Here is a 13,141-nt window from a genome sequence, read left to right on the forward strand (position 1 = left end):
ATAAATCTGACTGTATACAAGTGGACGGGCAAAAAAGTGAAGCCAAGACAGCTGGTACCTGAATCTGCCTTCTTTGTAATGGCTGACAGGGGGTGACCCCACTTGTTGACTAGTGAGTCCACTAGTTGACAAGTGACTCCACTTGTTGACTAGTGACTCCACTAGTTGACTAGTGAGTCCACTAGTTGACAAGTGACTCCACTTGTTGACTAGTGACTCCACTAGTTGCACAAGAAAAAGTTTGGATTTGTAGTTCTCTGTGACAGTGATGCTCTCAATTCATAAAGTCTAATAGGATTTTGGTTGAAGTAGTAAAAGTTATTGTTGCTACTTTCATAAACCGATGCAAATTTTGCACTTATGCTGTAGTTTATTGATAGCATAGTTTTAGCAATGCACTTCAAAAGTAATAACAGCGATGTTCATTCATTCACTCATTCATTATCCTTCTGAACAACCTGTACAAGTCTCATAAATGTTTTTTTCCCAACTTATTTTCTCCAAAAATGAAATCTCAGTGGCTTTTAATCAAGGGAACCCATGGCTATGCTAACTTCCAAGTTAGCCTACAACGCTACACCACCGCTGCAGCGCTATCAAGGTGACAGAGGCAAGGGGTTACAGGTAGCCATCAGGTTTTCCTTCCTGTCTTTAAGACTAAATCGAGGGCAAAAAGAGTTCAGGACAAAAGTTGTGCACAAGAACATTTTATAAACAAGGCCCCCTAAATTTTTCCTCAGTAGGCTCGTGCCGTCAAATCTAACTGTTGGCCAAGAAATGGAATGATATAGGAGATCATTCATCATTACACTGATGCCACCAAATCAAATCCAAACGTAAAAGCAATGGTGTAAAAGATGGTGCTCCCTTGATGTGGAAATAATGAGCTCCCCAGTGTGTATGTAAGCGTAATCTGTGAAAGCAGCAACAGTCTTGCTGCACAGTGTGCAGTCTGTCCACAGGCTTGTTTGATCAACAGGTGTCAAAATATCACTGCGGTTCCCATGACTCAGTGTGCAACGGCAGATTTTTCGAGACGTGAGTGGGCCCTTCAGAATAATATTTCTTCCCTTCTCTGTGAACTCCCGATGGGCTCCGTCTCTGTCCCCTCCCCTTCCACAATGACTCATTGTGTTTCTTTCACACATTGCGCCAGACAGCTCAGTCCGTCTCTCACTGAAGGCATGAAACAATATTTTCAAACAGGCGCATTTGTATGCCTTCATTACTCTCACAAAAACATATTGTTGTGGAAGCTGCTAGACTGACAGCTTATCGCGGTCAGTCCCTCACTCGTCCTGAGCTCCTGTTCCAGTCAAAGGGTTGAGACAACTTTAAAGCTACAAGACTAAAAAATAGACTTTTCACATTATTATATTCCCACACTGGCAAGTGCCTCACTTGGGTATTGCTTGTTTAGATATCTTTGTCTGTTGCGTCTCCTTGGAAATCCCATCAGCCCGTATTTTGTGAATGTTTGAATTCATCACATGGGCCAAATTCAGCTATGCATGCTTAGTCTTGGCTCTGGCAATTGAAACAGCCGGGGGCAGTCAGTAGGTATAAATCACGCCGTCGGTCGCTCAGCTCTCTGTGTATGTGTACTCCACCCTGCTGACCATGTAGCCCACATTCAGTGAGAAGTGAAGCAAATGTGAGACTCGGGGTCACGACTTGGCCCGGGACTGGAAGCACTTGGTAACCATTATGACACTAACAAACTCACTGCTTTTGTTTGATATGTCACTTCCTTTTGCGAGGTAGTCAGGGGACATTAATTCATGCATGTGACAAGAACGACGAGGAGTTGTTGGTTTTTTTGGTTTTTTTTTTTTTTTTAGCGGCGTCTTATCTCAGATTTCTGTAGCTTTTGCGTTTGATATGTTAAAAGAAAGAATAACAGTTCCACGTAGACGTGTGTTTGTGAGGAACTGGAGCATTGCAAAATAAATCAGCCAGTCTTTAGATTCAAAGGGAGCCAAATTGTGTTAAGTTAATTCAATCTGATAGATGTGTTTGCTTTCATAGCTGATTAAGGTGCTCAGCAGAACCCTGGAGTTTATACTTCATCAAAATACTTCTGTAATCTATCAAAGGCTCTGTTTTTTACACCCTTACTCTCTCATTAATTAAGTTGGCCCTGATCATTTTAGCTGGTAGTTGGAGTCCAGCCAAGGACACATGGACAATACCGGGATACATGTCATGACCGCTTTGGTCTTCGCTCTCTGATCCTGCGCACATTAGCTTAAAGGTCAGCATTTTAAACTCCGGATCTTAATGACCACTGTGAAATCTTTTTGTTTTAAAGAGTTAAAAACAGAAAAAGAAAACCACGTGTGATTCATAATGCCCTCGATTCAGATGTCAGCCAGAATATTCCAAGGCTTCCCAAGATGACATGATGAGTGTGTTACAGTTCAATTGTCCATCAAAAGAAAGAATGAATAGGTCCAGTCTGCAGTGAACTCATTTGGCTCTTGATTAATGAGGAGTGTTGATGAGGTCCATTCTGTCTGAGCCAAATCTTGGTGTCTGAGTCTCCACAGGGTTATTCTCATAAGCCTAACTGTTGGCCTTCAGTGTGAGAGTCAAACAAATCTTACCCAAACATTTCTCATGCTTGATTAATGTCCGCTCCAGATGTGCTACATAAAGCATACGGAGAAAACACACACACACACACACCCAAACTCAAAGACACACGTACGCATAGATATATATAAACAAAGAGCGATTTAGCCGAAGATACAGACCATCAATGGCTTTCTACATGGTGTCTTTTGTTATTTTTGCTTTTGGACGGGGTATTGCGCTGTCCTGCCAGAGCCTGTTATATCACCATGAGCAGTGGTGAAAATGTGTTTTCAGTTAATAACTCACATCATCAAGTTGTTTGTGGTAAGAAAAAGGAGGCTACAGACGAGGAGGAGAAGAAGGTTTTCCGTCCATGTTTGTGTGAGGAATTGTCCAATAAAAAACTTGTATGATTAGAAAATGTGTAAAGCAACTTTTATGAAAACAATGAATAACTTCATTTGAAAGGAATAAATTAGGGTTATAATTGCATCGTGATTTTTTGCCCCGGCACCGCCGTGCTATTTTCTCATCTTTAGCAATGCTACATGTTCTTTGTTGTGGATGTGGATCTGCTCTGCACTTGAGGCATCGATTGCATATCGGTGTAACACGAGAGAGGCGTCTCTCCTTTGTGTTTCTCCTGTAAGAGGGTTTTTTTTTTTGGGGGGGGTGGTGGTTTCCTTCCTCTATTGGTTTCAGAACTGACAGTGCTGTCATTGCACAATTGCAAAACAAATTGTTGCTTTTGATTTTGAGTTACATAAATAAAATTTGATATGAAGTTTCAAAACATCATTCTGAAACACTATGAGGGTGATTACTGTCTCAAGTAGAGTCCTGTTGCTGGGAAGATGAAGCAGTTAAATATGTTTGAAAAAGTTTTTTTTGTTTTTTTTGATAGAATAGTTGGCATTCGTGGGCCAGATGAACATCTGAGTACGGAGGATGGAAACTGCCGCAAGGAAAAAAAAAATACAGAATTAAATAAAGCAGGAAACATTTGGAAACAAATACAAACAGAAATAGAACAGAAAGAATAAGAATAGATTGTGAAATAAGATAAATGGGTAAAAAGGTAATTTGGTAAATAAACAATTGTATTTATTGCTTTTTCTATACATTTCTCTTGATTTTTCAAGTAAAGAAGCACATTTATGAGCAGTTTGACTTTAAATCTATTTGTGGAATCACCCACCTTCACGGAACTGCAATACTGAGCAATAGTGCCTCCATTTTATGGTGGGAGTACTTTTTGATAGAAGCACTACAATTGTAAAATATGTGTCAAACAGCCTTGGAGTAGTTTTGACTATAAGCTTTTATCTATCAAACAATATTCCTATTTAATACATTATTTTCCTGATTTCTTTGAGGTTTTCATGACAAAAAATACATAGTAAGTTGTCAAAACTGTAGCATATGAACCATAGTTCTTACAGGAACCTGTTTGGAGGCCAGTAACTACATAAAAACTTGCAAAAATAATGCGGTTTAACAACTTCAGGCAGAACACAGTATTCCTTACCTCAAAGAATTCTAACATGAAAACACAGCACTTATGTAACACACAAGATGCTTGACATTGTAATCATTATCACTTCAGAATTACTCCATAATAACTCTGCACAGGAAAATTACATTCCCGCCAAGACTCACTGGCTCAAGTACAAACCCCATTATGTTCCTGACTGCCACATCCTTAAAAGGCTTCAGCCGAGGCCTGGTGCTGTTTGACTGAGAGATTGTGTGGATTTTCAGCGCAACACATGTACTCATCCACTGAGGGCCAGCACTGTGGGATGTAACACACATGGGCTCTGCTGAGCACCACTGGGCTGGAACATAATACTTCAGTAGCGGAGTGTCAAATCTCTACGTCCTCGTTCCCATCAAATATGCTAAAGACAGCAACCACACTCTCCGACTAGAGGCCGGGTGATACTTTTCTACTGGCGCAGACATAAAATAATCCCTCTTCTTTTCAACTTTTGATAAAACCACTCTGCCATACATGAAAAATGATGTTGGTGTTGTAATTTTTATCTGATACAGCACTTTTTTTGACACCCAGCTGGTCACCAACATCATGAGTTACTTGCCTGGATGTATGTTGTGATGATCGGCCCAAGAAGTCGTTTGAAATAATCTGGAATATTTGGAAATTTGATTTCAAAACACTTTTTACACCAAGAAAAGCTCCTGAACCAAAAGCTGAAACCTGCACTCCTAACTTACACTAATGATCAAATTGGTGATTGAAGATGTACAGATAGAGAAAATATAATTCGTGACCACATGATATAACTTCTTAACTCAATAATTTCTATTTTAAGATCACAATAACCCGTCCAGGGTGAACCCCGCTCCAGCCCCCCGGTGACCCTAAACAGGATAAGTGGAAGAAAATGGGTGGATGGATGGATGGAAGATCATAATATATAATAATGTGTTCCCTCAATATAATTATTCTGAAGCCACAAGATATAAAATGTTCCCTTAAAAAGTTATCTTACAATCTTAAATCATAAATCACTCCACATTTTCGGTACAAGATACATTTTGTGGCAGCAGGACAATTAAATCTAGGGAACAAGTTATTTCTCACACAGACAAGTTACTTAAATTGTGGGAACATTTTGTGTCTTGTGGCTGTGAATTAATCAAATTGATGGAGGTTCCATCCTCCATCAGAATAACTATCTTAGGAAAAGGGCCTGAAAATGTCTAAATTAATAGTTACATGTCATGACCACAAAGTCATTAGTCTGAGGAAACGGGTGATGCATCCGTCAGTGTCGTGTGAGGAACCAGACCACACCGTTCAGTAAATCGTGATTAAGAAGTTTTGATTTTGCCTAAGTGTTGCACCGACTCCAGGTAAACACTTTTATACGAATTCAAGCATCTGAACTGGCAGAAGCCGGTCTCCATCTTGGTTTCAGTCAGGCTCGTTTCCTGCTGCTCGTTCCATCGATTTCTGATGGAGCAGCTCGTATTTTGTCTCCAAATCCCTCAGCAGCCGCAGAGCTTCCTTGCGTTGGATCTTGTTAACACTGGTGCTGTGTATGAAGCTGCCTGTGCACAAAACAAACAGATGTGAGAGGAGGGCAGTGACACGGGTCGACTGATCTGAATTATGCCTACTTAGGCAAGCTTCTGTCATGGTTCTACTCTCTCTGATTTCCTTGATCATTTCATCGATCCTCTCATTTGGGTGCTTCATTGTTCTCAAAGGCGGCAGCTCCTTGATCTGTGCGAAGAAAAGTGACTTTTAAAGTCAGACATAAACGTCACGCAAATCAATTTTCATGTAGTTTTATCAAACCCTTTTCTGTCGCTGTCTGTACGGTGTCTGGATGCCATCAAGTTTTGGTTTTGAGTCTCTATAAACATTAAGATTCTTCAGCGTGTGTTCCAGCATCCGAACAGCTGTTTGAATTCCTGTTGAAAGACACACACACACACAAAAAAGAAAAGAAACACGAATATCTTCTTTCACTATGGAACCATTGTGTAGTCTAACATTTGTAGAGCTTGAAGAAAATCCACAAAATAAAATAGCTGCAGGTGAATCCTCACCAACGGACTCCACCACATCAGGATCTTGTTTTGCATCCATCAACAATCCGTCAGAATTGGCTTCACCCTCGTCTCTCTCCGTGAGCCGTGAAGGTTGTTTTTCACCATTTTGGAGGTCAAACTCGTGTTCAGGAATGTCAGTTGCCTGAGCACAAAATAACATCCAGTAAAGAAGCAAAACACTTTCAAATGTTGTGACAAAGAGCCAGCGTTGCAATTAGAAAAAAAGACGGAAAAAAGAAGCATTTACTGTATAAAAGTAAAGGTATAGGCTTTTCTTCCCCCTGAAGCAGACATGTGACGCGTGACTGTGGATGCGGGGCTGTAGATCTAGTCTATATTAGCCGGGTACCAGCCTCTAACCCAGAGAAGCTCTAAATCCTTTATGAAAATGAGAAGAAGGAAAAAAAACATACCTGAGTAACAAAGAAGTGCTCTGTATTTCCTTGGAAGGTTTCATCCCTGTGCTTCTTGCTCTCTGGTGTTGTTTTAACAGTCACCTTGCACGGCTTCTTTGACAACTTTGATATTCTTTTGTTCGCCTGTGATTCCAAAAATGTCAACAGCAACAACAAAAAAGACTCATTTATAAAGAGAAACATCTATTAAACTTGTAGAAATGCTTTTTGTTTGCTGATATATTCATTTTTATGGGTTTTATCTTCAGGAGCTGAATTTTACTTTCCCTCACAGCCCTTTAAACTCCCTTAAGTACAGTTTTTGCTGTTACGAAGCAGATTTCTAAAAAGTTGGACGCTAACGATCAAATATCAGAAATCAAATGATGCAGAACACGTCAAACCTTCCAGTTTCGATCAGCAGTAATCCTCAGTGGACGCTTTAGGACTTCTGCTACATTTCTACGCTTTATTGCTATCCCCCGTCTCTGCTGGAGGTGATACTGGAGCAAAGGAGGGTCTCCTGCGTGGAAAGAAAAGTCAAATTAAGCAAATCAGATTCAGAATGAATCATACAATCTTACCACTCGTCCGTGCGGTCAGAGGGTTGGAGCGGATATCAATCTCACGAAGCTTTGGGAGAAGAACGGCGGCCAACAGAGCTTCTTCCTCAGCAATCTGATGGCAAAACACTGATGAGGAAATTTGTCCTTCAGAAAGAGTTGCTGCTTAATTATGGATATCAAACCAGCTGACGCACCTTGTTGTCAGATAAATCGAGGAACTGAAGCGCCGGTAGCGGTGAACAGGATCCTCTCCGCTGCTCCTTACAGCTTTCCTACCGATGCAGAGCTGTGTCAAGTAGGTTGATTAAAAATGCTAACACTTCCCATCCATTACCATTCATTGCACTAAGCTAACTAGCGGACAGCTGTTGGCTTCAGCTCCCGAGAGGAGAGGAGAGTAGCTAACATCTTGTCAGACTCTGGGTGAGGATTTGTCTGGCTAATAAGCACATTTCCCAAAAAGTTGTTGTGTTACTTTAATCCTTCAGTAAGTTTATTTACCGGTAAGACTCGCTCGAGATCAGGGTTTAGCTCCAGGAGGGCTGGTCCTGAATAGTCTGCCGGTCGTAAATATGGTATTTCAGAGATGCGGTTCCTCTGGAGGTTTAAATACTCCAGCCTGCAATAAAGAATTCTCATGGTCTTTTTCGAGCGCTGTCATTCACAGAGTTGCCTTTTGTAATACTTGGTTTCAAAAACCACACAAAAATATCAGATTGTGACCTCTTAAGGTTTGCAAGACTGTTGAAGACCCCAGAGGACAGTTTGTTATCATCCAGCATCAGGACCTCCAGGGCATTAAAATGAGTGTCGTCTTTAAACCGCCTGCACGGAAAAAGAGCAGTTAAGCAATGCCATTAAAAAAAAAAACAACCCAAAAACTAGAAACTGGACACACACAGGAGAATGCCATGACATTGACTTCACCAGAGGCATGAGTGTGTATATTTGTGCGCCCCCTCTTGGTCGCTTTGGAAACTATTTAAAATGCATCTTGTTAGAATGAACACAGTGAAATAATGGTTAAATAAAGTGAACGCTTTAATATAAACTTATGAATATTAAGTAATAAAACTGAACTGAAATTCAAATGTTACAATCATTTTTGCCATTTTCCCAGAGGGAAGCAAATACTGCAAAGATATCGATTGTTTTGTTGTGCGTGGAAAAAGCAGATTTTTCTGCATAAATGGCGATCACTTTGAGCTGAGTGATCTCAGGTGAAGCATTTTATCCATTATTTCAAATAAGACACTGGACCTTACCACTCATATATGGCTGTTTAATGTAAGGTGACATACTAACACGTGAGTGGGGTCCTGATCTGATGAGGAACCAAGATCAGGAGGAAGATGATGAAGCCGATTTCCGGTCAGATGAAGGATTTTTAGAAATGGAAGCCGACCAAAGGAAATAATGTCTTCAGCTGACAGACAGTTGTAGGACACGTCCAAAACCTGCGATGGTTTTCATTCAAATAACAAACAACCACATCATGAATATTAAAACAATGGAAAAATAACAAGCGCAAGAGCTCGAAGCACTTAGAAGTATCAGAGCTGATTTGTGAAGGACCAACACGATCCTCACCAGTTCAAATACTTATATAATATAAAGTGCCTCTTCTGAAAGATTTGCAGATGAGAAATGAACAGACGTCATTCTACGGGCTAAAAGATATCAAATCAAGCTGCTGCGAGTTGTTAATATTGCAGTAATATTGATCTAATAATCACTCGTGTACCTTAAGATGAGGGAAGTCAGCAGCATCGAACGTCACGTTGCAAAGCCCGTTCAAAGACAAGTTGAGTTCTCTTAAAGACACAAAACTGCAGAAAGAATCTGCAGAAATACAGTTGAAACTTCTGAAACGATCGAATCTCACTGCAGGTAAAAGAGCAGAAGATCTGGAGAATAATCACCTACGGAGAGGAAGTTGACGGACGCATCGACGTAAGCTACACTGTCAAAGAGCCGGAGGTCATCTGGCTTGACCTGTGGACACACACAGAGCAAACTTGTATTCATTTCTTTGAACAGACGACCAAAGAACCCAGTAGTTGATGGGGATTCTCACGGATTTCAGCTTCTGCTCACTGATGTCAACAAAGCACAGCTCAGATGGCTTATCAACACCATGTAACTGGAGCTACAACAAAACAAGAGATGTCATCATGGTCAGGAACAGGCGAAGGATCTTGTTATTGTTTTTTTTTTTTTAAATAAGAAATGAACACATTTCACAGCCTTACCAGGAAGGGCCCGTCTAACGTAGCACCACCAGGACGACTAACCGCACCGCTGCTCTCATATTTTTTACAAGTCTCTTTTATTCTTCTTTGCAAAGTCTTGTAATTCTGCTCCTCTGCCTTCCTGTAAGCCACCAGCCAGTGAGCAGCATCTGCAGGGACGGTAGAATTCAATTCAATTCCATTTCAAATACCTAGTTCATGAAGTTATAATTCTTATCATCAGAGAAACTGAGCAAAATGAAAAAGTACATCACTTCCTCCCCAACTCATCCACGTCATGTGACCTAAGAGATTCCAAATCTATATCTGACATTACCTCCAGCACCGGACCAAATCTACTAACTTTATCATATTGCATTTTTACTGCTGCCGTTCTATCTTATATGAATATTTAAATTATATTGAAAACTCTAGAACAAAACAAAAAAAAGTGACTCCAGTTTTACGTCTGTATCTTTGCTCACCTTCCTTCTTTCGACGCACTAATCTCCGTACTGGGAAACTTTTAGAGGGGTTGTTGTGTCCGTCATCAAATTTCCAAGATGTAACATTCATGTTCTCGTCAAAAATCTTTTTATGCAGACGTCACGATTTTGCTATAAGCCTATGTAATAGAGCTACAATGTAGTGCTCGGTCTCCTAGCAACAGCATTTAGGCTGAATAGCCACTCCCATCCAGTGGATGGCGGAAGAGAGCACAGTCAGTATTTTACAGACGAACACGGAAGAGAAGGATGAGCATTGTTGGTCAAAGATAAGACGCGGTGATAAGAGAAAATCTCACGTAGGCAGCCCCGATACCTAAATACACGTTTACAATTCGTTTTCAGTGTAAATCACGAGGCATTTTATCACAATCCGTGTCCGTAAACCCGTTTGCTTAGCTTTTTAATGGGATCACGCACACTGCGCAGGCGTGAAGCTGAATGCCAGTTTAGCTGCAGAGGGGAGTTGTTTACGATGTCTTCCGCATTCTTACGGTCACTGTGCAGATTAGGTCTTTGATAGCAGAATGCAGGTGATCAAAAGGGCTATTTGAAGCACCCATTGACTTTGCTCGTTAAAACTAGGACGGAGTTAGGGTGAGACGTGTCTAAGCGAACCCGGAAGCGTCTAATATAAGTCTCTCTCTCTTCGGTGCCGTCTTCTTTTCTGATGAACCCATGGTGTCGGTGTCATGAACACCAGAGCTCCTTGGTTTGGCATGAAATCAGATTGTGAGTCATTTACAGAGATCAAGGTAGACAAATGTGAAGAGTGACGCGTGAAGGTAAGGACTCTGTTATGGCGTTTGTCTCAGACGCAGATTGGAAGAATGAAAACATATATGACTATGTGGAGCTGTTGTTGAACTCTACCTGTGAGTCTGTGCCTCAGGATGTTAAACCAAGAAGACAAGACTTGTTATATGTCTGGATCTTCTTTTTTCTTCCACAGGAACTCTGATCCACCATGGGGAATACACCATCGAAGAATGACAGTGGAGAGGAGCCAGTCAAAACAACTTTATTTAAAAGGGAGCCAGGAGGGATAACGTACAGAATCCCTGCTCTCATTTATCTGAGGCACATTCACACCTTCCTCGCCTTTGCAGAAAAAAGATCCTCACTCTGTGACCACGATGCAAAAGTTCTTGTTATGAGAAGAGGATTGCTGAACGATGATGGAACTGTTGAGGTTGTTATTCACACCCTAGTCGTGCTTTCAAACTAGTACCTATCAGTATAATCAGCCTGAATAATTGTTGTCATGTTTTCCAGTGGTCTGCCTGTGAGGAGCTGTCAGCAGCATGTCTCCCCAACCGCCGCTCTATGAATCCTTGCCCTGTGTATGAAAAAAACAGCAAAACATTGTTTCTGTTTTTCATCTCCATCTTGGGCAACACTACAGAGAAGCGGCAGCTCATCACAGGTAAGAACAAGGCTCGTCTTTGCTGTGTGAGCAGCAGCGATGACGGCCAGACCTGGAGTCAAGCGAAGGACTTAACAGAGACCGTGATTGGTGACTCTATTCACAAGTGGGCCACTTTCGCTGTGGGTCCGGGCCACGGTGTTCAGCTGGAGAACGGAAGATTGATCATTCCAGCCTACGCCTACTGGATTCCATGCAGGTGCTTCTCCTTCCCTGTTCCATTCACAGTTTACCCCCGATCACTGTCTGTGTATAGCGACGACTCTGGCCAGACGTGGCGTCTTGGTAAGATGCTTCAAAAAACGTCATCTGAGTGTGAAATGGCAGAGATCATAGATCATGAGGGGAGAAGTCATCTTTACTGCAACGCTCGTAACACTGGAGGCCACAGGTGTGAGGCGCTGAGTGAAAACAGCGGCGTCTGTTTCGATAAACCCCATATGGCCCGAGAGCTCATCGAACCACCTCATGGTTGTCAAGGCAGCGTCATCGGCTTCCCCGCACCTGAATTCATCCCAAATGATGATGCTGGAAGCAAAGCATGCGGCACGCCCCCCTTATCGCCAGACACACAAACCTGGCTCATCTTCATGCACCCAACTGACAAGTACAACAGAAGGGATATGGGCGTGTATTTGAACAGATCCCCTCTGCACTCATCAGGATGGGACAATCCCAGGATCATCCACAGGGGACCAAGCGGCTACTCAGACCTGGCCTACAACAAGGACAAGGATCAGTTTTCATGCCTGATGGAATGTGGGAATGAAAGTGAACTTGAGATAGCATTCCTTTCATTTACCCTTAATGATGTCATGCAGAGGGGCAGTAAGAACGAAAAGAAGATGTGCTGAATGAGGGTTTCATTTCTGAGCTCTCTCAACAACCCCCCCCCCCCCCCCCGCAAGCTAAATATCCCAGCTACTAAATATGCCGTGCAGTAACATCTGTCTGTGTTGTTCTTCATTCCAGAGATGAGGATGCATGCAGGAGTCCTGTGATTTGTCGTCCTCTTATTTATGAGTCTTAATAGTAGTGATATGCAGCTGTATTAGGAAGGAAACTTTTCAGTCGGTTTGCTGGCTGATTTTGAGCATGCCATGCTGGTCTGTCATTTTTAGAACAGGCTTTGTGTGTAGCATGTTTGACAAGTTCTTCACACCGATTTCTGCATCTTATTATTAAGCCGTCAACAGCGAGAGATTCTGCCTACCTCCTTTTAATTGTCATATGAAGATCAAAGCCGCCCGGGCCTTGTAAAGTAGAGCGTCGAGTTTCCTCCATGCTCCGTCTTTCCTTTACATTCACGATACTGTGCTTCACATATGCCTTCAACTCCCACAGCCATTTCTGTGGGTTCAGTTTAGCCAAAGCTGGCAACAAAACTTTTTACCATCGATGAAGAGACCAACCAAGCTGTTCCAGTTTTTATAACAGTTGATGGATTCATGGAGGGATTCTTTCTGCCAGCTACTTTGTACTGATTTTTACATTCATTTAAAAAAAAAAAAAAAAGGAAGAAGCAATATTTCATTTGTCATTTATTTCCAGTGCTATTGCCATGATTTTAATGCTTTGTTTTGTTTTGTTTTTTTAATTTAAATGCAACACTCTGACCCGCTACGATCGATCCGCTTGCCAATTCAGAAGTGTGTGACTGCAGGTCACCAGGAATGTGCAAACAAACACATCCTGGTACTGAGCAATTTGAAGTTTCCTTTTTTTGTAACATTTTGTGGTACATTTCTTCAGATGGTTCTGCACTGGCTTCATTGTGTTTTTGTTGACTCTTGTGGAAAGTGGCAAAACCTGCATGAACATGTATTTCAGTAGAAAATTAAAGTTACCTGTGATC

The 13,141-nt window shown here is 41.6% G+C and overlaps 2 protein-coding genes across 2 annotated transcripts; one reads left to right on the plus strand and one right to left on the minus strand.

The window, feature by feature from the left end:
• Window positions 1–3,530: 3,530 nt before the first annotated feature.
• xrra1 (X-ray radiation resistance associated 1) lies at window positions 3,531–10,074 on the minus strand. Its single transcript, XM_086179108.1, has 16 exons — window positions 9,840–10,074; window positions 9,376–9,524; window positions 9,201–9,272; window positions 9,046–9,118; window positions 8,868–8,965; window positions 8,429–8,580; window positions 7,847–7,948; window positions 7,625–7,742; window positions 7,318–7,395; window positions 7,142–7,235; window positions 6,962–7,080; window positions 6,576–6,701; window positions 6,160–6,304; window positions 5,906–6,021; window positions 5,725–5,830; window positions 3,531–5,655 (listed from the first exon to the last, which is right to left on the minus strand). Exons 1-16 carry the CDS (start codon window positions 9,928–9,930, stop codon window positions 5,519–5,521), a joined length of 1,776 nt encoding a protein of 591 aa, XP_086035234.1. The 5' UTR covers window positions 9,931–10,074; the 3' UTR covers window positions 3,531–5,518.
• LOC147248860 (sialidase-3-like) lies at window positions 10,074–13,141 on the plus strand. The gene is made up of 3 exons (XM_086179112.1): window positions 10,074–10,645; window positions 10,813–11,052; window positions 11,136–13,141. Exons 2-3 carry the CDS (start codon window positions 10,828–10,830, stop codon window positions 12,138–12,140), a joined length of 1,230 nt encoding a protein of 409 aa, XP_086035238.1. The 5' UTR covers window positions 10,074–10,645; window positions 10,813–10,827; the 3' UTR covers window positions 12,141–13,141.

Source organism: Aulostomus chinensis, chromosome 15, assembly GCF_037954235.1.
Source record: "Aulostomus chinensis isolate RoL2024-O1b breed Wild chromosome 15, RoL_Achi_v1.0, whole genome shotgun sequence".
In the NCBI taxonomy this organism is placed as follows: Eukaryota; Metazoa; Chordata; class Actinopteri; order Syngnathiformes; family Aulostomidae; genus Aulostomus; species Aulostomus chinensis.

Excerpts from the sequence above, each read along its gene's own strand:
- LOC147248860 (XM_086179112.1), top strand. The coding sequence starts at position 10,828 with ATGGGGAATACACCATCGAAGAATGACAGTGGAGAGGAGCCAGTCAAA. Across the intron at positions 11,053-11,135 it reads ACGATGATGGAACTGTTGAG|TGGTCTGCCTGTGAGGAGCT; the intron begins GTTGTTATTCAC and ends CATGTTTTCCAG.
- xrra1 (XM_086179108.1), bottom strand. The coding sequence starts at position 9,930 with ATGAATGTTACATCTTGGAAATTTGATGACGGACACAACAACCCCTCT. Across the intron at positions 7,743-7,846 it reads AGTCTTGCAAACCTTAAGAG|GCTGGAGTATTTAAACCTCC; the intron begins GTCACAATCTGA and ends TCTTTATTGCAG. Across the intron at positions 6,022-6,159 it reads TGATGTGGTGGAGTCCGTTG|GAATTCAAACAGCTGTTCGG; the intron begins GTGAGGATTCAC and ends GTCTTTCAACAG.